Source organism: Megalops cyprinoides, chromosome 9 (assembly GCF_013368585.1).
Source record: "Megalops cyprinoides isolate fMegCyp1 chromosome 9, fMegCyp1.pri, whole genome shotgun sequence".
Classification (NCBI taxonomy): domain Eukaryota; kingdom Metazoa; phylum Chordata; class Actinopteri; order Elopiformes; family Megalopidae; genus Megalops; species Megalops cyprinoides.
In genome coordinates this window covers 22274387-22301454 of record NC_050591.1, presented here as the reverse complement: position 1 = coordinate 22301454, position 27068 = coordinate 22274387, and the positions used below count along the sequence as shown (strand labels likewise).

The following is a 27068-nucleotide window of genomic DNA, read 5'->3' as shown; positions in this document are numbered from 1 at the left end:
TCCCAAGAACACACTTGGAACTGGGGAGACAAGTTCAATTTGTTCAGTAAAGATGATGACCCGTTGATTTGACCAGTTAAACTGCTGAAGTGGAACAAAAATAATGGAACCAACAGTGCCTTATTACACTAGCCACACTGGATACCAGCGGCAAACCAGCAGCATTCCGGTGGCAAGCCAAACAAACAAAAAATGTCTAAGTATTCAGCAGCCGCCACAACTCTGCAGCTGACTCCCAAGTCCTGCCCACTAAATAAAGGACATGCACACTTGTAGTTCCAACTCGGTAATGGTTTGGGTTGTGTCTTCAGCGACGGGTTTACTATCATTATTGGTCCACCAGGAAGCTCTTATTCATTTACATTCACGTTTATTCATTTAGCAGACGCTTTTATCCAAAGCGACGTACAAAAGTGTATATAGTGGGCAAGCAGGCACAGGCACAAGGGCAAGATGTGTACAGGTCATACAATGCAGATAAGTGCTGAAGCTGAGCACAAAGTCGGCGTTACAAGCCAATTATTCGCTCCCTCCAACTGAGGGCGACACAGAGGGAACTTCTCTTCTCTCTGCTGAGCCAGGGGGAAAGGGAGTTGGGAGAGGGCGTCTTACATTGGCCAGCATCAGCAAAATCGTCTGAGAGCAGAACTGCAGTGTCACACTGCAAACTAATCCCACAGTCCAGTGCGAGGAGAGCAGGTTGGACGAGGGCCAGTACACAAAGATAGGAACTCCTAGCCTTCCTTTAGTGGTATCAGATTCATTAACACACACACCCTCCTTTACAGGGACTGACTGAAGACTGGAAATGGTATTTCAATGTGTGTTCCACAAATCTGTCACATGACTATATAATTCTTGTGCGCTACTGAAAACAAACTCAAATACTGAGTGTTTGTAAGCATGCATGCGCTCCAGGTTTGTACGCCGTTAAGGTGGATACTGTCTGATGCAATTGTGAAAACTCATTTTTAAACCTTTGTGTCATGACAGTAAGACATCAGTATCTTGGTAAGGGGAAATGCGAATGCTTCATTCACAGATATGCCTCGGTGTATTGCATCACAAATGCCAACATGGCACTGAAACTGAATCTTTGCTTCTGGTTTTTTGAACTTCCGTGAGGTAAGATCATCCACGAAAGGCCAATCCTGCCACAAGTGCAGAACAAGCACTGGTTTTATCCACGTCCACAGCTTCAAAAGTATAAGAGAGGAAAAAACAGACCACACCGAGATTCCCACATTTAGTCAATAAAACTATGTTTATAAATAAAACCTTTTTTCATAAAACAGCATACAGCACAGCATGTATGAAACCGGAGCATTTACAACTACATTATCAGTCGCTAATAATTCATAACTGGAGATGAATGTAGTTGGGAAAATAATATAAAAAGAAGGAAGAAAGGTTAAGGATGTTACAATGAAACTGTAAAATACACAGGATGTTAATTATGACATGAAAAATAAATGGTTTTTCAAAACTGATTTATGCATTGAGAGAGAGAGAGAGACATGGGGGGGACACTGAACTTGTTCAACACCACTCTCATTGACTCAACTATTACAATTTATGTCTGAATCTGTGTGTATGTCTGTGTGTGTGTATGTTTGTATCAGAGTGTGCGTTTGTTGGTTTGCAAGTAAGTGTGTTAAGATTGAAGTACCAATGTTCCACCCTGGACACCCTGGCTTCTCCCAGACCCCTGATTTGTTGAAGCAGAAACATTCTAGAATCATCTCTAGGCTGCTGTTTCCATGGCAGCTACAGCAGAAACTTAGAGCATAACACCATATGCTACATTTTCATAGACGTAACCAAAGGATTACCAGTACCTTAGCCACTCGACAAATAAACGTGGTGATCAGGACAATTTATGTCAGATGTATCATTTCACTTGTACCTGTTAAAGACGGAACCTCAGTCTGTATCTATGATGCCCTTTCCACAGTTGAGTTGGAAGCAGGCTGGCAGATCCTGGAGCTAAAGCTGGTAGACAACATAATTACATAGTCTGCAGACTGCACAGCCCACTTGCAAGTACACATAGGCCAGCATCAGTAACGCTAGCATGCCGGCCTGCTACGAGCTGTACAGATTTCCCGTTCCAATCTCTCTCTCTGCCTCTCCTTCACAGACACCCTCTGCCCCTTTGATCCAGGTATCCTGCCTCAGCAGCAAAGGGCTTTTCAAAAGCACATTCATACACTCACTAACAGCTCTCTCCCCCACAGCTTCCTTTTGTTTTCCTTTCATCCCCCCCATTCTCTCTCATTTATTTTTTTCAGAGAAACAGAAAAGAAAAGAATTACCTATTTTTTCTCATTAGTGTTCTTTTTTGCATTTATTATGGAATGAGTAGTTTGTTCAGTCATTACGAATCTCAGAAGAAGTGGGGTTCTCTTTTTCACTCTAATCCCCCTTTCTTTTGCTTCCTCTTATCTTACTATGCTTTGTAAAAAGAAAAGAAACGTTAGAAAGGAGTCTAGACATTAGGGAGAGCGGGGTGCAGGAAAACACTTCAATCCTTTTTCCCCTGCGTTCTTTCACACCAACCATCTGACAGGGAAAAAAGAAAGCGGTCCTTCAGGAAAAGGAGAAATGTGAGACGCTTTAATTCCTGTCTTCTTCACTGAAGAAAGTAGCTGGCAAGGACACACCACAGAGTGAGCAGAGAGGAAGGGAAATGTTACTCTTCTGACCCTCGCTCTCACCCTCCCTCTGTCCCTCCCTCCCTCTCATCCTCTCTTCTCCCAGCACAAAGATGTGTTTCAAACGCCTCCTGGAAGATTTGGCATTCCTGGTCACCTGACACGTCACATGACATCCACAAAGAACTCACTGGGGTTTCCCATGGCCATGCGGAAGGACTGGCGCGAGGCGGTGAGCTCCGGGGGCACGGAGCCCAGGTCACGGCCAGGGGGGGATCCGGGCGGAGCAAGGGCAAGGGCGGGAGGGGTCTGGGGCTGGGGGGGCAGGCCGGGGGGGCCGTACACGAGGCTGTGGGAGTGAGAGTGGTTGCTGCGCAGGCTGTGGGTGCTGCGGACACTGTGCTCGCTTGGGGGCGCCACAGAGCGCTCGCTGGGGGCCTTTTCCCGTTTGTTCTCCGATTCACTGCCACTGCCTCCAGATTTGGACTCTGCTCCCCCGGCTCCAGCCTTCGCCTCCTTCTTCCCGCCCCCACTGCGGTTTGACCCACTGCTACGGCTCCCTGAAAATTTGGGACAAAAGAGGAAAGGAGAAAGGAGGAGTGAGATAGTGGGGGATGGGGCAAGAAAGAGAGTGAGGAAGTGGGAGGGATCGTGCAGAAGAAAAAGAGGGAGAGAGACTTGTCAGTACACAGTAACAGACGGATGGTGTTTAAAATTTGCGGTGTGTGGGACTGAGCATTTCATTTCACAATCCATGTTACAGAGCCTCCTCCATATCAAACAGACAGTAACTCAGTCAGTATGTAAAACATCAGCTTCAACAAAACAAGCCTTAGTTTTGGTGGACTGCCCAAAACTGGTCTTCACAGACAACGTATTGTGTGGTTTTGCACTGTAGTCCTGTGTCAGCACTCAATAAGCCCCTGTACATAATTATGAAATGCCTCATCCTGGCTGTGGATCAACTGATAACTTAAATTACTGGTAATCAGAGTGGTGGTCCATTTTATAAAATGGGAGGAATTACATTTTACTTTAAAATAAGACAGAAATTGTAATTTGTGTAAGTAGTACAACATATCAACAATGACTTTGAAAGAACCAGATAGGAAACCAGAGAAATGAAAAAAACTCAGGCTATATGATGTGACTCTTTTAGTCACACTGTTCACATTTCTTCCTTTGGTACAGTAGAAACATGCATGCATTGGGCTGGGGTAACCTCACCTTCGCTGTGTTGGCTGCCAGCGCTGCCCCCCCCTGCAGTGTAGTTGTAGGGCGGCTCATGCAGGGGGTGGGGGTTGTAGGGGTGAGGAATGGGGTACTGGTAGGGGAAGGGCCAGGGGGCCAAACCGGGGTGCGGCAGGGGGGCCAGGGTGTCCTGGTCAGAGGCTCCACTTGAGCCATCGTGGTCGTGCAGGGATAGATGAGCCATGTCTGAGAGAGAAAGAAAGGGGGAGAGATATTGAGAGTGGGGGAGGGAAACAGAGTGGGAGAGAGAGAAGAGGGACAGGGGGGAAAAAGGGGAAGGAGAGAAGAGCAGGGGGAGTTACTAAGGTTCTGTACTTTTTGCTACAATGGAGACTTCAATTGAAAGTGATAGGAGGGAGGCAGATGGAGACATGCAAATGTCTAATCCATGAGGCTCAGAGGGAGACAAAGGCAAATAGAGACACTCACTGCCGCACAGATCTCCGAAGATGTAGTAGCACTGCTCAGAGAAAGTGATCTTGTTGACGGTGTGGCGGATGTAGCCAGCCTTCAGCAGGTTGCTGGCGTACTTGCGTGCCTCACGCCGATCAGTGAAGCCCTCCACATGGTGGAAAAGCCAGTCAACTACATCCGACCCTAGGGGGAAGGGGAGGTAGTCACACACCCAAAAACACAGCCCAGAGCGTTCCAGTGTATACTGGGACAAAACACACAACCAGGACAAAACAACTCACCCTCTGGCAAAATTTCATTCAAATAAAAATGAAACTTTAACACAGACAAATTTATCAGTTTGAGGTTTTTTTTAAACAAAAGTTCAGTATATAGGGATCACCTATAAGGCAGTGATGATTCTGGCAAACAGACAATGACAGACAATCAGTACCTATGAAGGCATTTGGGATGGTGATCTTCAACCACATCCTGTCTCGCACCTCCAGTCCAGACTCTGGGGAGGCCATTGCCTTGGCAACAGTTGCCATCTCGGTGTGGATGGACAGGTGGAAATCATCAAAGCCTAGTGGAAGGGATGCGCAGGATAACAGTCAGGCAGACAGACGGAGGACAAAGAGAGACAGACAGCTATTATAAGCAGCAACAAAATAGATAATGACATTGTCACTGCATGTTTCTTTGCATGTGTTTGTGAGCGTGTCTGTTCTGAATGGTGTATGTGTGCGCATATTCTGGATGGTGTATGTGTTTGTGTGTGTACGTACGTGTGTGTATGTTCTGAATGGTGTGTGTGTACGTGTGTAGCAGTTTCTGTGAGAAACTGCCTAACTGATGTTTACATTGGTCATGTTGTGCTACAGGTGAGACCACCCATGTAGCTACCGCCCAGAGAGGCACATTTCAATATGGCGGGTTACACTTCATTATCTTTCTAAACCAGCAGGCATGTTTCAACAAGAAATAAACAAGCTAAACAGAGATAAATACAACAGATTACTCTAGCTCATTTTATTTATTTTTATTTACATGCTGTTATGAGCAAGCCAGCTGGACAAGTATTGGCATATACTTTCACTAAAATAAGTCAGCATTCTTAAGATGAAATGCCTTCTTAAAAACAAAAAAGATGAGGGGGAAAAAACAAGTGAAACTAACTGGTGCTACAACAGCTGTACACTTGAAAAGTCAGAACACAGACAGAACAGATAGCAAATGTACAGTGCAAGCTGCTTCCTCCAGACTGTGCACAGATGCACTGAACTCTGTTGACAGACACACTGATGTGCACACAGACTTTGTCTAATGGAGGGAATGCTAAACTTGGCTGACCTGATTGGTCATGGGAACTAGTGGCTGTCAGAGTGGGTGCGACTCAATGAGCAGGGCTTCAGGGGTGCATGGGAGCAGGAATAGGGGGGAGGCTGGCAACACAGGGGACAGGTTTTGGTGACTAGATTTTTGGGCTGTTTGAGCTAGATGTCACAGCAGTTTGGATGGAGCCGTGGTGGGTGTACTATAATTGTGGGTGCATGCTTTGAGGAGGCACTGTTTTTTGTCAATGACAACCTGCTGGGGAAATACAGGTTTGTGATGTGGGCTGCAGTGGGGCTTCGGGGACCTGGGGTGGAGGTTGGGGGGGGGTGCCACTTACGCTCGGTCTCAGGGATGGAGCTGGTGATGGAGGAGCTGGTGGAGGTGATGGTGCTCATGGATGGGCTCATACCGTACACCGGGTACGCCCCCGTCATGGCTGCGGTGTGGGACACCCACGCAGCAGGGTCAATGGGCCGGATTGGCTCACCTGCAGGAGAAGGGAGGAATTTGCTGCTGTGAACACTATAAATATATACAGAACATTTTAAATATGTTGTGCAAATGGGGCGGCACTGTAGCATAGTGGTTAAGGAGCAGGACTGGGCAAGGTACTTCATCCACAATTGCCTCTGTAAATATCCAGCTGTATAAATGGATTACATTGTAAAAACCTATAACTGATGTAAGTAGCTCTGGATAAGAGCATCTGTTAAATGCCTGTAATGTAATGTAAAATGCACTGATTTCTATCATCATGGTAGCCTATTAAATTCACTGAGCTTGCCACAACAGCCAATCCACATATTATCAAGACCGATGAATCTACACACCACATTGTGTCATACTTGTTTTATGGATCGCTACATTATATTGGCAAGTCATTTTTCATTGGTTTTCCATCAGCTGGTCTTGAAACACCCAAACCTAAATGTAAAAATTCCAATGAAAATTTCTGGCATACAGAAATTCATTCCCAGCTAATAGATACTGGCAAGAACAACTATCCTCACTCCCAAGCGCCACAGCAGGCACCGAACTGAATTAAGAATCGAGCAGCTATTAAAAGAAGTAAACTGAGTCCTGAACAATAATGTGTCTGGTAGGCTTCAGGCATGGGAGTGAATGAGGGGATGAGTACAGTGCTTGAAGTGTAATGTGGGGTTTGGGAAGGGGGAGGGGCCAGTGTCTAAGTACTCACTCCGTGGCAGAGTAAAGCAGCTGCGAGGGTTGGGATCCCAGCACTTAGCCACCGTCAGAGTGATGGGGCTGTCAACACAAAGAGAACCCACACATTCATACACAGCTTATACTCTGCTTACGGATACCATCAGCACAATCGGGTGGTGAGCACAAGAAAAAGCAAAGTCATATAAAGCAAGGAGGAGGGGCTCAGGATCATACTATAAGCATCTTAGGAGTATGATAACTATCGCTTTAAAGACCAGAGTGGTAGCCAATCCTGACTTAGCTGCAGAGCAGGGAAAACCTACAGATTAAAGTACTAAATCACGGTCTGTTTTTTCTAAATAATTTAACAAACCCCTTTACTGACTGGACGTCCTTTTCAACAATGACATGAAGTAGTATTACAGACCGTCCCATGTCCACAGTCCAACGGGAGGGACTGGTTAGATGACAATTTGTGTTTATGCAGGTCCTGACTGGTTCCTTTGTACTCATTTCCCACAAAGCAATAGTGCAGAATATTTGTTGTGAAAGTCAACCAAGCAAAACTCTCCAGAAAACTGAGATGCAAAAAAAACCCACTGTGAGATTCATAAGGAATGCAAAGTCTTTGAATTGAAGACATAACTGATTTTTAAGAGAGCTTTCTGGGTTCCTAATTTGGAAATTTATACTCATGCATAAACTGATGCAGCCAGAGAGCTCCACAAAGTACTGAATGATGCAATTAAAGTAATCAACTTCATCAAGTCAAGACCACTCACTGCTCTCATTTCAAAACAAGGGGTCTGAGGAGCAGCAATTCCTTGAGAGGCTAGATACGACAGACTATGTGAGCTGTGAGCTGAAAAGCACTACTTTCTGCCACTATGGTCATTCCCTTTTGTCAGTCTTAAAACACTGAGTGGTTAATGCCACTTGACTATATAACTGATGTTGATATGTGTTTGATATTCTGTAAACTGAACAAACCGAATCAGTCCTGGTAAGCTTGTGATACTAACACCCTGAATACATATTACAAGATCTGTGTTTCTAAAGAGAACACTGAATTCTGGGAAAGAAAAGAGATAGAGGAGCAGCTGAATCTGTATGCTCAGCTTGACGCTTCTATTTGCTCTGCAGAATTTCAGACAGCGAAGATAAAACAAACAACAGAGGGACATTATAAACAGGCAAGGACCAAGGGCTGTTTGTTCCACCTCTTTAATAATTTTTAGCATTCCTAATTGTTGGAGCTGATCTGGGGTCACTTGAGGTGAACCAGACAACAATGTGGGGTCCAGTAATCAAAAAAGGCTAAGAATCAATGTGCTAATGAATAACCAATAAAACAACAAGAGCTGTTTTTAAAAGACAGTGTGGATCTTCCCTGAGTGTGTAAATGCCTGTCTTGTGTCAGAGTCGTGAGCATGGCCGCGTGAGTCTTCCTCTCACCCCGGTTTGTGCACAATCTCCCTCAGCACTCGAACCGCGTCGTCGTTGCTCATGTTTTCAAAATTGATGTCATTCACCTGAAAAAAAGTGACAGAGAGATATGGAGAGGAGGTGCGAGAGAGAAAGAAAACGGAGAAAGAAAGAAATTCATGGACAGAAAGCGGGAGAGACAGGGATGCAATTACTCGGCTGTTTCTTCAAACACCACCGTGCGGCAGCATGGCCACTCAGCCCCTCACCTGCAGAAGCATGTCCCCTGGTTCAATCCGTCCGTCAGCCGCCACAGCCCCGCCTTTCATGATAGAGCCGATGTAGATGCCACCATCTCCTCTCTCATTACTCTGTCCTACTATGCTGATGCCTAGGAAGTTATACTTCTCTGCATGGAGGGGGAGACAAAGAAAGAGAGAGACATAGGGAAAAAACACATGGAATAAGGGCTACAATACAGACTGCCTGGGAAAACACTGTCAGACCTGGGCCCTGGCAGTAAAACTGATGAGATTAAAATGATTAATTTCACAAAGATGGCAAGATGAATAAAAAGCTTCTGAATTTTTAATGAATTATACAGAATCGATATATACTCCGATAAAAGGTCAAGTCTACAAGGAGAGGGACAGGTAGCTGCACTGTATTCGACACCCTTATACCCTTTTCCACTGTGGAGCTGAGGTGGTGGAGTTTCAGAGTGTTTTTTTTTTGGTTGTGCTGACCCAAGGTAGCACTGCCTACAACCATTAATGCTCCAGGCCTTCTCACCACTGAGCCACTGCAGTGTCAGCAAACAGCACTGCCATAACAGTGATGAAATCTGTGGAAATAAACACTGAGGAGAGAAAGGATCACACTACCACCTTCAAACAACCTGGCGACAAACAGGAGCACTATGGAATCTCTTTTTCCCCCACTATGCAGTGGTCTTGATCTGGACACATGCCAACTTTCAGTGCTGAGAATTGGCGCTAGCTCTGCAGTGGAAAAGGGGCATAACACTACTGCACAGCAATAGCATTGGGAAAGAGGAATACCCAGGATAGTTTTAACAGACTTGTCCCGTTTCATTATTATGTTACTCATGCTATTGTTGCAACCGTTTATTGTGGATTGTAGTTTTAGTTTTCAATAAACATTCATTTTTATGAATTGCTTTGGCAACGCACTCCATTGTTAAGCCAACAGAACGCTTAGGTTGAAACAGAGAGAGAGACTGAGAGAGAGATCGAGATAGCACTGAACTTGGTTACAAAATGTGAAAAACACAAAATATAACAAGGAAAGTGGTCCCCATTGTTATTATCCTATTAGTATTTCTATTACAATGTTCTGATATTCATATTCGGTCAGGAGAGAGGTAGGGTGGCAGACAGCATAGGAAGAGGTATTATGAGGGCACAAAATTAGGACAGATGGAGGGACACATATACTGTACTTACCCATGTTTAAAGTGACAGTGATGATATTCAGTGACATGGTGGAGTCTGTTATACTGCTGAACGAGGACGACTGGAGAGAGGAAAGACAGAGAGTGAGAGGGGCCAGAGAGATAGAGGGGAGGGAGGGAGAAATACAGAAAGGTAAGGACACACACAAATACAACAGCAAACACCGATAACAGTTATGGATCTGAGACTTTGTGTGTGTGTGTGTGTGTGTTTGTGTGTGTGACTGACAGTCTCACCCTCTCCATGCGTGGTGCTTTGGGTTTCCGTCGGCGTCGGCGATGTCGTCTCATGAGTCGGGATGAGCTACTCTGCTCAGTGGAGCTGCTGAACCTGGGGGAGGATGACATCACCAGCATGACATCACTAACCTCAGGGCCAAAGAACCCAAAGAGATCACATCATCAGTGTGCTTCTGAGCGTGCCTATGTGCCTGAGTTCCCCATTACCCATCCGCTATCGCTTTCCGATAGTCAGAGAAGTTTGCCATAAAAATACTTAAAAAAACTGCCTTTAACTGCTCATCTGTGTTTTTACCATAATCACTTCAGTTGGGTGTATCAATGTCAGAACGTGGCCCTCACCGGCTGGCGGAATCATCGTCCTCAGAGTCAAAGAAGCTGGTGGACTCCAGTTCACTGCTCATGAGAGTGGAGGAGCTCTCATACCCTGCCAACTCCACCCGCCGCTCTGACCGCAAGTGGCCATTCACACGTGCACCTTCAGGGGGCGACAGAGACATTGTAGGTGGAGATAAATATAATCTCAGCAGACTCACGTGACTTCTCTCACACAAACGCACACACACAGTCACTGGGAATGCTGTTCATAATGGGAATGATGCCGAATCAAAGCAATAAAGCATTATAAATGGAATCCATTTTAATTTAATCGAATTCAGTTTAATTGAGAAAGGATCAGGGAAACAGACATTATGCAGAATACAAGGCAATATTCATGGAAATGAGCCCCAGACACTGAGACAGAGGCAGTCAGATGAACGGACAGAGCGTCTCACCGTGGTCATGTGTGTCTTTCCTTCGCGGCCTCTCCCTCTCTCTGTCTCTTTCCCTACGTAGTGACACCACAGACTCTGTCTCGGTCTCGTTGTCCAGATTGTCCTGGCTGCCCGCAGCATTTGCACTGAGGAAGTGAGGAAAAGATGAGAGATGGAGACAGAGAGAGTAAGAGGGCAATCCCAACCGAAGCTTTAGATAAATGCTGTTTAAATGCTGTTTTAATCTTGATACTGTTCTCCGCTTTTGTCTGCTTGCCGCTGAAAGCTGCCCCTGTTTAAGGATGTCTGCTCTTAAGGTAATCATAATAGCCTGATTAATTAATGTAAGGCGACTGTAAAGAAACCTTTCCACACTAAGTGGAACATAAGTCACAGTACAGCCTCTGTCTTCATATACTCCATGTTCAATACACTCTTCTTCTCTGGATCTTTCTTATTCAGATGATACAGACACACACACACAATCCTAAAAACATTCTCTGTCACACATACAGACTTGACAAAGAATGGCATGTGATCTGCGGGCAGGTTTTCAGACAGCCCCTGGCTGCATAGGAGTAAAGCCCTGCAATAAGAACATCAACGCATTTTATTGCCAGTCGCCAGAAGCCAGTCAGGACCCTGCGGGAGACGCAACAACTGCAGCAACTTCATCAGCAGGGGGAGCCCATGACACACCGCACACTGTCACCCAGCCAGCTCACAGCGGGCATTCCACAGCGTTTATAATTAACTTGGATTCACACACTGGCAGACACGCAGAGAGAGAGCAGGAAACACACAACAGGCAGGAAGGGCCAGAGGGCCAAACACACCTAGTTACAGACATATGCAGAGAGAAAGAGGGCAGGAGACCACCGGGACTGCAAACATGCATAGACAATAGACATGCAGCCAAACAAACAAAGGTGCACGTGTGTAAATACAAAGAATAATGGACAACTTCAAAGGTCAAAATTGCTTTAACAGCAGCTGTAACAGTAATATAACTATCCAACAGTACCTCCCTATTTAAAGAGAAGGTGAGTCATCTCTATATAATGTCCTTTCCATACACATTTCCTCTCTCTCTCTCTCTCTCTCTCTCTCTCTCTCTCTCACACACACACACACACACACACAGGAGTGTTGTACTCACTGGAAAGAGGGGGGTCTGGAGTCTCCGATGCCCCCCGTCCTCTCCATAGGAGGGGGCAGGTCTGCCTGGCTGTCTGCACCCACAGAGCCCCCATCTGAGTGGGAGCCATCTGCCGACACCAGCTGAGGAGAGACACACAGTGAGACAGACGGTGACAGAGAGACAGGCAGTTACATTACCAGAACCAGAATGAAAACAACAAACAGATACTTAGACACAGTGAGAGGCAGTCAGTGATGGACAGACAGAGGGACACGCTGAGACTGAATGAGACAGTAGACGTCCTGAAGTTTCAAAGCTTTGAAGCACATTTACTCAAGCTATGATTTTACCATTTCAATTTACGGTTTGTTCCACAGCAAGGTTGTCAAGGCCCACAATGGAGAGTGTTGCTCTGTTGCTGGTATCTAAAAAGAGTGCTTTTTGTAGATTTTCCTAAAATCTTGCCCACTTGATGACAACAAGAGTACATCACGTAAGGTAGTCTCCTCCCAAGGTGTGTAGCTGACAGTGTAGGATTTAGGATACAATGTGTAGGTGCAAATTCAGTTTCAGGAATATGACAATCTACAAGTATATGGCAGAGTTACGTTCCATATATGTGCTTTCTGCAGGTAGCTCCATGAGAAAGTCTGAAAGCAACCAGGAAGGGGGTGAGAGAGAAAAAGCAAGAGAGAGCCCTGAGTAATTAAACTGATTGTTTGATTGCTCTATGTTTATTTGTGTATTTTCTCTAGCGCATTATCTGTAGATATTTTTATTAGGCATAATACGATACACAGATTCATGTAACATTGCTCGCGATTAAAAAAAAACTCATCGTGAAATGATGGTCCCAGAGAAATAATGCTGATAGACAAATATATTACATGAGCGCACAAGTTCTCTTTTCTTTTTCCTTCTTTATTCATATCTCAAATTAAATTAGCAGTGACAGTACATGTTCACTCTGTTTCAAAACAAAGTGCTCCGTAAAAAAAATACAGATTTGGATTTTTGAAGTTTTTCTATTTCGGTCTTATCAGCTAACAGTTGCGTCACGTGGTGGTGCTATTAGTAAGAAGCGTTTAAATCGCTAAAACTTCCAACAGCATACGAGAGGACTAATGGACAGAGCACGCAAAACAAGCAAAAATGCCACAGACATGGTGTTACATTTTAGCCACTTTTAATCTATGTCAAGAGGTAATTTGATTTCGTGATATATTTTCAGGGCCACAAAACATTTCATCGTTTTCTTCTTTTGTGAAATTCGTCATTATGACATTTCGTCTCACGCCTACTTCTTATCTTTTTAAAACACACTAGTTTTCCTGACGTTCCCAAGGTTTTTTAACCGATATCTCGACTTTGGTCAGGTCCTACACCTGGATTAATGTTTTACCCACACGGGCATTCTTATAGTGAAAGGATATGGTATCGCATCACATGACACTTCCAGGTATGACTCACCTGGATGCTGCGGCTTGCGCTATTCACAGCCTCGTGTGTTAGAATGTAATTCAGTCACATAAGCAAACACTGAAAAAACACAGATCAACCTAAGCGACTGCTCAACATACACGGTGTGCAGTTTTATCTGAATGCTATCACATATAACCTTTACTTATTTACATCTTAGATTTCCATCCCCTAGGCTAATAACTAATAATTCTTTAGCTTAATGCTAGAAAATATTTCCCAATGGTGAACTGACATTTGCTTATGCTCTTCTGAGGTGAGTACAAAATTAATAAATACCTTGGGGACATCAGGAAAGCTAGTCCTGTGGGAACAAGGCTCCTGTCACAGCAAAGAAGCTGAACTGACAGAAAGACTGGACTGAGGATGACATGAAAGAGGGGGACAGATTTACCAATGTGACTGGCTGTATGCATAAATATGGGGGTATACTGCGGCTTCAGTCAGCGCAAAGGTTAACACCCAAATTACAATCACTGGTTATGGAAAGAAGGGAATTATGCAACCACTCCAAGAACTGATGATTATTTCTTAAATATGTGCATATCACAACACAATGAATTGGTATGTGAGGCCTCAATGCACTTTGAAGCCACCACTATCCAGACTTATTGCAAATGATTTGTCTGAAGAAAAATGTGTCTTCCAAATAGAAAATTTCAATATGAGTGCCTCTTTGCTAAAGAACAAAAACACTACACACAAGTACGGTCTAGTTAGCAAACTGTAATAGTGAATATCATTTAACAGTTATCTGTGTTTTATAGAGCTATAGATGATGTGGGGTTACAAGCAGGGAGTCACAGTGATACAGTTGGCTACCTAGTTCTCGATGTGGCCATACAGTGGTTACATCACATTCTACAGAAGTAGGCATGTTTTTGGAAAATTATCATATTACGAAGGAGAAATACCCTAATACAGCACCATTGTAAATAGTGCAACCTCCCACAAATAGAAGGTATTCTGAAAGTGAACAATGGATATTTTCAGCCAAAGACATGCTTTGCTATGTGAGGTGATAAGGGGCACCTTGGGCTTGCATTTTATTCACACTAACGGTTTTTCTAACATCAAAGACCAATTGCTGTCAGATGACACTGCAATTTGTCAAGCTGTACTGTTTTTCCACTTTCCTAAGTAGCAAGTTTGCTAATAGTTGCACTGCATGACTGTGGCTGCAGATCTACCTGCGCCTCTGAGATAATATAATGCAAACACAGTCTGTTTTTTTGACCCTTGTACGATGGGGCCATCCAGCTGTCACACTGTACAGCTGAAGGAGATGAGCATAAAATAAAGTCGCTCTTCCTGGCACCGCAGGAACAAATTTAGACAAGGCCATACTCAGCGGGCGCCTATTAAAAAAATCTATTTTACTGTACAAGCAGCGCAGGAAAAAAAAAACAGAGACAGCAGTCAGCTTGATGAAATACCATTGTAACATCTTGAATATTCCTCATCCTTAAATATGCAAACTAAATATAACCTGACCTGTTTAGATGAACACAATGAGACATGCTCTCACCAGAGAGAGAGAGAGAGATCCATCTAACTTTGATAATTTAACTGTATTATTTAACAATCTATTAATGGTGCAGTGATAGGTTATTCAATTGCTTGTTCAAAAAATAAAATGACAACCCACTAATCTGTTTCCAAGCATGCCCTTCTAAGGACATGAACATGCAATTTGTGCATGTTTTTGCTGAAAACAAATTTCATAATGCCATCTAATTGCCATCTTTGCAACCTAATTAAGAAATTAAAACATTTACAATCACACATTTGAATTACTAAATTAAAGGTAGGTAAGGCTGGCAGATATCCTCCACACCTTGATATAATATTGATATGGTAATATTAATGCAGACAAAGTGGTGATATACAGACAAACATGTAATAAATGCCACTGAGGCATTCTGGATTAAAGAGGGACAGAGAGAGGGAAGGAGAGAAGGCAAGAATGTGATAATGTTTAATGATTATCACTGGACTCCTTTCATAACAGAGTGGCATGAATGGGTACATTGAACAAGACGGACAGACTAACAGACACTCTCATTCACTCAGGCCATAGCAGCACCCTCACCCCCCTGTAACGCCCCCCAGGAATGCTCGACTTGCGTCCGCTCCCGCTCCCCCCGATTCAATCTTCTTGTTACACGCAGATATTTAAGGAGTATTTAAGGATCCTGTGACTTCACTTAGTTAATCCAATCAGACCAATCTGAGAGCAACACTTCCCTATCACTGCCAAGGGATAGCAGAGAAAAGCTGAGAAAAATCCCATTCTGACCACCAGGGGGCTGCCTGTCGCACTCTCCGATCCAAGTCATGTTCCAACATGGAGGAGCTCTCAGAACCACAGCTTTGGGTCCCGTCCACTTTTAGTTCCAGAATCTAACAGCACATGAAAAAAACACTAAGCATGAAGTTGAGCATCCAGGAGCTTTGCATACTTTTGCATACCCTGGTGGACATGTTGGAATTATGTATTTTAATTCTGAGGGGAGCTAAGAGGAAATGAAGAGAACTTCTGTTTCTCTCTTCTGGAAAAATGAGGGGCTATTCACCCAGGCACTCTGTGTGTCTGTGAAAGAGTGTGTGTGTGTGTGTTAGTGTCTATGTTCCTTTATGTGTCTCTGGTGTGTGTGTGTCTATGCCTGTGCGCGAGTCTGTGTGTGTGTGTGAATGTCTATTTTCCTGTATGTGCCTTAATGTGTGTTCGTGCAAGTCTACGTGTGTGTGTGTGCCTGTGTGCATGCACGTGTGTCTGCGCGCATCTGTGTGTGTGTGTTTGAGATTGAGGCACAGTTCATACGAAGGCTAAGCTCTTCTTGGAGCCTTCATCAAAGCACAGACTTGACTTTGACACTCTCTCTCCCTCTCCCTCATGGTCAATTTGAGTTTTGTCTCTCATGATGGAGAAGAAAGGCTGTAAATGAGAGAAATGGCTTATCTGGGACAGACATCAAACACCCACGTGCACCGAGCCACACACAAACTGGGACAGACACACAAATTCAAATACACAGACAGCAAACACACCCAGATGCACATGCACTAACATAAACTTGCACACACAGAAGCACAAAAAGACGCATACACGCGTGTGCGCACACACGCACACACACACACACACACACACACAGAAGCACATACAAATGTGCACATGCACTCACACAGACATGCACACAGGCCTCTGCTTGGCCCGCCCATCCCCCAGGCAGCCCTCTGTTAGGCTGGGGGGGCAGCTGCAAAGTAATTGACAAACACTCGCGGGCAATTATGCACACACACAGACACACACACACACACACAGACACACACACACTCACACTTTGGGAGCTCCAAGGGGGAGCAGGTGAGGTGGGAGAGTGTGATGGGGAGAGATAAAATTTCCGATAGTAAATTGACAATTACATTTTATTCAATTACAGCTGCAACTCTCCTGAACCTGCCTATGGGCTGTGTCCAAACAGAGACACAGAGAGGGTGAGGAGAGACGATCCTGGGGAAAAGAAGAGAGAGAAAGTGACAGCGAGGAACACTCACCCAGGATACCACCCGGCCATTGAAACAGGGCAGTTTGGCATTGTCATCTGAGATCTCTTCCTTCACCACCCTAGGGGAGGGAGAGGGAGAGAGAAAGAGAGCAATCACTACAGAGACACGTGGCAGACCAGAAAACACACACACACACACACACACACACACGAATGCATGCACATGCAACACACCAACTCAAATCCCTCATTTCCCCTCATACTCATTTCCCATAATCCATTGTAATTACATTTCATATTCTCAACATGCACCAATTTCCACTGTGACCTATACATTTGGTGCCATTCCCATGGCAAATGATTTAACAGCTTAATACATCAGGAGAGAGCCACTCACAACTGTTACCAATGAACTCTGTGCCCTGACTACTGCTCACTACTGTCACTGCTGTTGTTTTTATTTCTTATTTATTTATTTTAGTCCAATACCTTGCCAGATTTGGCCATATGTACATATATGCAATCCATGCCATTAAGCTATCTGAGTGTGATATCTGAAAGAGTGAGAAGGCTTTACCAACGAGCAGTTTGAACACGCAGATGATGGAAAATAATAACATTTCACAGTAGCACACATGGCAGAAATGCACATGAGCAGACGCCATGTGTGAACATCCATGCACACCACATTGCATGTTGGGACACACAAACAGACATCACACAGTAATTTTTAAAAATAAACAGCACAGGGTGTCAAAGTTCAACCTAAGAGATTTATGACAGAAGGCCTGTAAACACCCACAATCCTTAGTACATAGGAATATGGAAATGGGCATTCATATCTTGTGCGCTCTCAATCTCTTTCTCTCTCCCACAAAGACAGACACACACACCCACCCACACACACACACACACACGCACACCCACCCACCCACACACACACAGACACACACACACAGGCAAATCAAATCAAATCAAACCCAGGCACTTTCAAGCACAATAAATTCTAAGCACACGCTCAGTAACCCCCTCCCCATCCTCACCTCCTTCCCAGCTGCTTTCTGAATAGGTACTGACCCCAAGTGACCCCCGTTACCATAGAAACTACTGTTAACTCAGGGGTGAGGAAGACAGCTGTGTCACATACACGAATGGGTGGGTGGGGGGGGGGGGTGTCACAGGTTACAATAATAACAATAGTAATAACTTACAATATTTATCATTAGTACAGAGTAAAAACTTGCTTTTGCCATCGATGTATCCACTGTATGCGAGACATTAAAATGGTAATACGGACCATTTGACACTAATCACCAAATTCCATTAACCACACAAGTCTGCCAATGGGAGAAAAGGACGTAAATCAGAGAGCCCACTCGGTTTCAACATTAGAGGAAATAAGTAGTTGAGCTTCACTAAGGAGTTAAAAAAAAAAAACGCCTCAGGCAGCTAGATTTTAAGGCCCCTATATAATGGCTTACTTGCGGTAGTAACCTTACATACAATCCAGGAAGGACATCTGAATTTATGGGGCAATTGACGTTTCAGGTATGGTTGTTACGTCTTGCAGAAAGTGTGGGATATCAACCTATTGTCCAGGCAGGATCAACCCTGACTGACTGTGCCCAACTCAGGTAAAATGACGGAGGAAACTGCATACTACTTGGTAACACAGGTAAAAAAAAAAATCAAGAAAAAAGTTGCCCATTTCCTGAAGAAATTACCCAGACAGCTCTGTTTATTAGATATAAAATCACCGCAAAGTCAGGAACAAGAACATGACAATCTTTGGGTAAGGAGAATGATTTCAGAACAGCCCTCTATAGTAACTTGTATCTCCTGACTAGGATGTTTTTCTGGTGCAGAACTCACACTGAAACCATTTCTCCAACAGGAAAGCTATTTATGGAATCTCTTATCATTTGTATGGAATGAACCAACAATGATGTCCTACTCTCCTGTGGTTTTTATGTGTTAATAAAACTAATTACATTGCACTATTGTAAACCTTTAACTGCAATCTTGCAACTCGTCAGCAAAGTACTTGGTAATAAAACGTGCTGTCTGCATGGTAATTACTCGCTAACTAAATGAAATTAGATCACCGCTAATGTGAAAAGCCAGGAGAATGTCATTAAGATGATACAGGCAGCAGCGAGTCACCCCACATGCTCAACTTCTGAAGCTGCCTTTCTTTCAACATACATACAGAATTGAACTAGTGCCACCCACTGCCACACAGAGTAAGCAATGACACTGCAAAGGACAAGAAACAGCGACTGAATGACCCATTATTCACATTTCACCTCATGTTCCTACGATATGTACAGACAGTAAGACCACACACCCACACACACTCTGCCAAGCTGTGTTTCTCAATGTCTTCCATTCATTGCTCAAGTCTTGAATCTTAAAAAGATGTAGAGCTTTGATGGGCAGCCTAGAAATTAATACTGTAGTGAGTGTGTCGATTTTATATCCCTGGGTTTATGAAAAATGAACACCAAGGAAGCATTGCGATTGGTTTAAAAAAAAATGTGTAATTTTAGAGACGTTCATATGCCAGACTCAGGGGATTATCTGCGACAATATAATCACCACAAAGCCTTTTAAGTATAAATACCCTTCATTCTGTTCAAGAGAGCTTCCAGTGTGACAACAGAGTAAAGGCAACAAAGAATAATAATGTCTGGCTAAAAATACCACTGTTACATAAGTATGTTAACCATGCTGCAATACACACACGTCCAGTTTCTCTCACTCACTCACCCACCACAAACAGACCCGAATAAAAGTGATGGAAACAGGGCTGTGTGTGTGTGTGTGTGTGTGTGTGATGACATGCTGACGGACACAGACAGAGGCTGCGGGGTCAAGTGGTGCTGAGACAGACAGGAATGTGAGTCTGTCTGTCTCCCCTCCCTCCCTCCCTCTCCATTCCTCCCCCTCCCCACAGCCACACCTGTCTGAACCTGGGCAACATTCACGCAGACATGCATCTCATACGCACTCGTGTGAAAAAGCAGACACACGGCTGTATCTCCGCTTGAATAACAGTGCCTATGTGGAAATGAAGACTGACGTGGATTAAATATTATACTACATACTGTTCTCAATCTCACCGTAAGAGGGGAGGGAAGAGAGGGAATGAAAGGAACGGGGTGGGGGCAAGCAGGAGAGGCAGAGGGCTGGACACACACAGGATCCATGTTTCCGCTAACCTTCCTGAACAGGGGATCGGGTAAGTGGAGTTGAGCCAGAGGCGTTTCTACAGCAAACTGACCCAGGCCTGCGTTATGTTTGCCAACACTAGATACAGCTGTGCTTTTGCACCATGCCAACTCAGGGGAAGCGGGCTCGTTTGTCCAGGGTAAAACATCGTAGCCACTGCCAGAGTGTCTTCAGCATAGGTCACTCCTAGAAAGGTGGCAGGGCCTTGATCAATTACCATCAATACTGCTGGGATCCCTCTTGATGTGGATCAGTGGAGGGATCTGACAAGAGCAGGTAGGGAAGCATGTCTCATATATACTGTACTCCACAAAGCATGTGCGCGCACATACACACACACACACACACACCCAAATATTCTCTAAACACACACACACACACAAATATTCTCTAAACAAACACACACACACAGTCACACCCTTCTGTGTACACACACACGCACCGACATGCTCCTGTGTATACACACACACTCCTGTGTACACACACATACCCATCACACCTACACACAGTGGAAAAAACACACGGCGCAGCAGAAGCCCTGCCCTGGGGCTGAGCAGATAAAAGTACTGAAATAACAATAACAATCCCTCTCTCCACCTCTTCCTCCCTCCCTCTGGCACTCCCCCTCCGCGCTTCTTTCAATTCAAAATGCTTTATTGGGCCACATCATATTTCTGTTGCTGCCAGAGACCCAAATACAGGAATGCTCACAGCTGCATCTGTTATAACACATTAACTACAACATTTAAAAAACAATTCATCCATCTCTATCTGCACTCTTTCTTCTTCACCTTCTGTCAAGTCAGCAGAGAGCAGAACAGCGAGATGCTTGGGCATTACTGAGCTACAAACCACCAGTACTCACAGGACGCAAGCTGCACAAGTTTGTGTGTGTGTGTGTGTGTGTGCATGCCCTGGATTTTGAGTGTTTTAACGTAATATTGTCCCTTTGCCCTCCGTATCTCTCTCTCACATACACAAAGCAGCTGGCGACTTTACAGTGCGGGAAGCCATCTGTACGGCTTAAGAGCTTCGGAAGTGGCCAACACAAGGGGTTTAAAGTCACCTCAACATTGTTTCTGTGTTATTATCCTCAGTCCGTGCTCTTTGTTTTCGGAAAACAACTCGGTCAGACCATAAAAACCTTTCGTTTTTGTCCCCCCCCCGTTTCTTACCGTTTTCACTGCATCATTTCTGCAGCGCCTCCTCTCTCAGACGTGCGGGAAATCTGCCCCTTTCTGTCGGCTGCTGATCTCAGAGCAGGGCTGACCGCTAATAAAGAGCCCACCTGCTACATGCCCACGCTGATTAGATTGTGAAACTTAATTCAGTTGCAGAAAAAGATGAAGAATGTAATAAGCGGCGCACTCACACACGCACGCACGCGCCAATGTATAAACATACACACGCACACACGCGCCAATGTATAAACATACACACGCACACACAAGCAGAAGATGGGACCGGAAAATACAACAGGAAGAAAATGAAAGTAGGTCATCTTCCTTAAGAGAAACACTGATTCATCAAGGAAGAGAGGGGAGAAGGCGAGAAGAGGAAAAATGAGGAGGGATTGAACAACCGAGCCGAAGGAGAAGACTCTGACTGATTTTGTAGAAGCCATACGTTATAATTTCTATTTATTCTTAATGCATCTATGCGCCCTTATGCTTTTTCAACTTTGTAGGCTGTGGCAGCCTGTGCAGAGCTCTATTCATGTCTGCGGTTTACACCCATCTTCCCGCTGAGCCCAAGACATCAGCTCAGGGAGGTCTCCTAGCTCACCCCCTGCAGCCCGCAGCGGGAGAGAGGGGGAGAGAGAGACTGCGCGGCTGCAGCAGGAGGCAGAGAGGCAGGAAAGCTGCAGATAGAGTGCAGATGCGCAGGGATGCGCACAGAGGTGTGTGGAGCCTGACAGCAGCTCCAGGGGTCCCAGAGATGCTCAGGAGCGTGGAGTGCATCCTCTGGCTGCGGGCGTGTACCGACTGGCTCCTGAGAGCCTGGGCTGTGACAGACACAAGCACTGGGGGCTGCACTGTCCAGTCTGCCGTCCTGACACCCCATAACCCCTCCTCCAGAGCAGCCACTGTACACTGGAGTAACTCTGTTTGCCCCACGCCCATCCCCCCCACCCCCAATAAAGACACAAACGTTACAAACTTCAGAAAATGAACAGAGGATCAGAAGGCACCATTAAATAAGCACAGACGGGTCTGTGCCAAACCAGCTAAGTGAGACTGCCTACGACAGGGTTCAACAGCGGCCACTTCCACTGGCCCGTATTTGCAAAATGAGAAACAGGAACGAGGCTGGAGCTGGTCAGGCCCTGTCAGACTCCAGTCAGAGGCCTTTGCTTGGTGCTAAACAGCACACACAAGCAAGCAAATCTTTGTTAGCTCGACACAGCAATACATTACGACACAGCAGCTTGTCATACTCAGCTAGGCTGGATGGGCTTTGTGGTCTTGGGTATTACCTACAGTATCTTTTATGTCTTCTGGCAAAATCCTCTCAGAAGGGTGTTGTGGAAGACTCTGACCCACCCGCTGTTGTTAAACCCAGTGAGCCTGAGGGGCAAGTGTGTCTGAGCTATAACGGGGAGGGGACCCTGTAAACTATACCCCTGAATTCACCTGGACACGGTATCTGTCCAATCAGAACTTCAAATGCCATCCAAAATGAACTGCACACTTCTTTCAACTACAACCTGTTCACTGATCCTTCCTGTAGTGTTTCTGACCTAGGTCAGAGTGACACAGTTTGTGTGTGCATGAGTGTGTGCACCTGAGAGTATTTGTGGTGTGAGGGTGTGTGAGAAAATGCCTGTACCCATGCAAGGAAGTGAGGCTAAAGGTTTCAAACAGCATGTGAGATTGTGATCTAGGCACTGCTGACACAGTACCTAAAGGTAAAACCATGGAGGGAGTACAAGGGACACAGATATCATACAAATGCAAAAACTATGCCAGTACCTATGATCAGTCAAATTAAAAAAGCAACTGAATTTAGGAAACATTTAAAAGACAGTGACCTCAACCAGCGAAGCCAAGAGCTGAGAACAGACAAATGTGCTGTCCACCTCCTGGTTCTGAGACTCACTGCTCTAACCCCCTCCAAACACACAGCCTAGGGACAGGTCTGTTCAAAAACACACAATTAATAGAGTAAACTCACTTAAAACACATTACAGTGAGTGCGGCCTGGCCATTTACACTGGCAGACACAGACAGAGAAAACGCTGTGCCAACCATGTCTCTTTCACGAGATCAAGACGGGGTTCCATTTGTAAATTTGGGCAGAGAAAGTGTAACACACATGAATAAGTGCCTATCCTCCTTGGGGAAGAGAGGGGTTGTGTTAGGCTGAGAGAAAAATACACAGCTGCTTGTCATAGCCTGAGGGACAATGATCACTAATGCACCAGCCACAGAAGTGCATAAAATACACACGCAATAAAAAAGTAATACACTGCCTGACAGCAAAAAAAAGCCTGACACGATTTATACTGTACCCATTGTCTTTTTTTGATCATAATTGTTATCAGTTTAAATACCAGCCTAAATGTTGTACTTTTTGTAATATGTTGCATTACAAATCTATATACATAACACTATTTACTTTATTGTACTTCCAATAACATTGTAAATCATTCTGACATCAGTAAGATACTGCAAACTACGATGAGAAATCCACTTATGCCTGTTCAGCCCACGCTGTCGCATCTGCAATTCATAAGGTGAACTTACGGTTTTTACAACACCATTTCAGAATACGTAAGGACTGTAGAATGCCTCCCGGGACAGCTAAGACTTTCAATTAAACTGCTGTTCTAATACTTTATAATCGATGTTACAACGATGGAAAGTGTATTAAGCTAAATGGAAAAATCGTCACTGCCAAATGCGGACATCCAGGAGAGTTTAACTGACTCCAGAAAAATATGCACTGAGTAAAATGGTGTATATTTTCATAACTGTTCTGGCATTACGTGGCGTCGGTGTCATCACCATTACAAACATTCCCGAGCAGTTCTATGCGTCATAGCGAGCAAGAAGCCCCCAGTGAGATGGATCATGTCTTCGCCTCTGCAACAATGGAACTGTTCACCTTGAAGGGCTAGTTTTAACAGGACACAGATGCATCCACACGCAGGGAGAATTATACTGCTTGTGACTGCGCGACTATGTTTCACAGTCAAATACAAGCTTATGTCGGCGTGGTTTTGCAAAACCGGGAAACACATGGTCAGGCCAACAAAAACAACACAGCTTCTTGCGGATTTGAATTCAGCATAAGACGGGAGTATACATGAGCTTTAGCAGAAATTCTTGGTGTAAGTCTGGTCAGCTAAAGTGGTATTCGCAGGTGATGTTCTGTTTCAAGATTGACATTCCAGGCGTTAGTGTCCGCTCCTCCCTGGCGTTTTAAAGTAACAGGCAGACTGAAACACATTCCGTACTTACATGCATGCACATTTACGACACTAATTGGGAAAAGAACGTTGCAACATGTTGCAGAAACTAATGGGAAGAAAATATTTTTCCCACTTTGGACATCAACCCCTCCCCCTTTCCATCCTTTTCACGGTTTTTTATTTTGAAATGTCTCGAAAGATATGACAAGTTCGCTTTGTTCCTGCCGTTAAATACAAGACAATAGACCCATAAAGCCAGAGAGAAAGCGAACACGAGACTCCAAAGTCCTCGGACAATGGCACATCGGAAGATGGGAGAACTGCACCTGCGAGTATTTGGTTGAGATCCGTCCCATGGTCAGTTAGCGAGCTACCTGTCTACCTGCCACCACCTACAACGCAAGCAGTACCATTATGCCCACGAATGACTGTTTCACACTTATGCCTGTTAATAAATGACAAAAAGCGGACAAGTCACAACCCCAACCCCCCCTACACCGAACATATGGCAAGTCTTGTGCATTGTAGCGAAGGAGTAGGCTAAACCTTCTCGTTGTCCCTTTCTACAAAAACGTGCCCGTGCAATATTGTGTGAAAGCAGAAACCCACCCCCGCTCATATGACTTGAACACAAAACACCCTCTTTTAATCATCTTCGGTCCCTTCCAAAAATCAGACTTCCAAATGTAACTGCACACCCCCCCAGCCCCCCATAGCCATATATAGGAGTCCTCCATTTCCAAAATGGACGCTGCTAGCGGATTAAAAAAACTGCCATCTATGACATTTTTAGACCCATTTTGAAACACGTACACAGTCCAAATCATTCCTAACACCCATGTTCCACTCTATCTTCTACTTGGAACCAAGTGGTGCTACCACAGAAAGGAAACTAGATGGACAAACCGATAGGAAAAGTAGCATTCATTTTGCTAGCTAGCTAGTATTACATCTATGAGCTTGATTTAACAAGACAAAAAGCTGGACAAAAACATTCATAATTGTTCAAACTGCCACAGACTTTGCAAATACATGGATAAGTTACACACACCGATAAGTGCTACTATACAAAAATCTTACCCAAAATCATCGTCCATGGATTTGAAGAAAAATTTGTAGTTCGGTTTATTAAGGACATTTTTGAAGTCAGCGAGAGTGACCCTGTCCGCTGCAATGGGCAATTTGACCAGGTACGGGGTCTCCTGGTCGTCGAGGTGGTAAATAATTTTGGTCTCCCCCATGGCGGGCCGCTGGGGAGAGGCAGGCCGGGCACATCCAGCCCCGGGTCGATCTAGCTGCCTTCCCGGCGCCGGTTCACTCCTCCAGCTACTCCTCTACTTTCCCGGCTGTTGTCAGTCCTGCTATCGCTTCGCGTTGGAGACCTTATCTCCGATTGACCCGCACCGGCAACAAAACAAACGGCTCTATTGTTATACAGTTCAATTCCCCGAAATCCCTTGGGTTTAGCTTACTTATATTTCGTTTTCCCAAATTAAAAGGATAAAGTTAGCTGTCCCCTCTCCTGTGCCAGTGCTGCCTCCTCCTCTCCCTCTCCCACTCTCTCTAACAGCTGTCTGTCGATGTTTGTGAATACCGCCGTTATTCATCAGTGCTCCCTCTATAGGAAGAAAGGGGGACGGACGACAGAAGAAAGAGGTAACGATAATTAACTTCTCCACCTCCGAGGCTTCTGAGGGAAACCGACTGTTTTCACTACCGTAAAAATTCGGAGTTTTCATGAACCATGGTTTCTAAATTAAATTCTGAACTATTCAAAGATTAAAGCTAACAGACTAAATAAACGAATAAACAAACCGTTAAGCACACTGCGCGCTAAATCAGATCTTTCGACTTGCGAAATTGATTTCGTCAAACTGATAATCTTACAGGTAGTTTACTCTACACGCTATTGTACTTTTGAAGGCTGATTACCATTGCCAATAAGTAACGGCTGATTGACTAGAACTAGCCTGCCACCTGCTGGACACAATTTGCATATTTCTTGCACTTACGCGATTCGTGTACAGTTCCAAGGCGAGCGCAATGTGGGCGATACTATTATCTACTATTAATACTATTAATGATTGATATTACTAATATCAATCTTTCGAAACTGATCAAGGTAAAGGGTAATATTAGCCACCGACACTGAGGGCTCCAAATACAAAGACTGAGCGAACAGCCTTTACGCAGGCAAGACTTTAAGTCGTGGAAACAAACTTACTCGATAAATTGTTATCTTTGCACATCAACAAGTGCAAAGATAACATTTCTAGGCAGACCACGTGCCCATACAACTGAAGCAGATGAATATTTATTATACAATTCCACGCTTTGAATAACACTTTTGAAGTTCGAATGCATGCTGAGCACGTCGCTTTGTGGTCTGGGTGCTCTGAGAGATAAAGTAGGCTAAGCATCAGCCAAATGCGTGGTCCGTCAGATGTACTTCCCGCACAGGTTTCTGCGCATCTGTTTGACCGTTTTTAAAGCCGGAGTCCACACGACTACGAGCAACATCACACCATGACATGAAGCGCTGGAAGGTGGGGTTGGGTCTGGCGCATTTTTTTTTTTTTTTTGTTGAGAAAATGGCT

General features: G+C 44.7%; 1 protein-coding gene across 2 annotated transcripts; it reads right to left on the bottom strand.

Annotated features, from left to right (window-relative positions):
• Positions 1-1461: 1461 nt before the first annotated feature.
• On the bottom strand, positions 1462-26021 carry LOC118783250 (segment polarity protein dishevelled homolog DVL-3). 2 transcript variants are annotated; one of them, XM_036537014.1, is made up of 15 exons: positions 25552-26021; positions 16876-16945; positions 11857-11978; positions 10719-10843; positions 10285-10420; positions 9940-10033; positions 9695-9764; positions 8498-8637; positions 8259-8335; positions 6835-6902; positions 5974-6123; positions 4753-4884; positions 4335-4502; positions 3882-4091; positions 1462-3214 (listed from the first exon to the last, which is right to left on the bottom strand). In XM_036537014.1, exons 1-15 carry the CDS (start codon positions 25710-25712, stop codon positions 2820-2822), a joined length of 2118 nt encoding a protein of 705 aa, XP_036392907.1. In that variant the 5' UTR covers positions 25713-26021; the 3' UTR covers positions 1462-2819. The 2 variants fall into 2 exon arrangements, with proteins under 2 accessions (XP_036392907.1, XP_036392908.1); XM_036537015.1 differs by having other exon boundaries at positions 6046-6123.
• Between the last annotated feature and the right edge of the window lie 1047 nt (positions 26022-27068).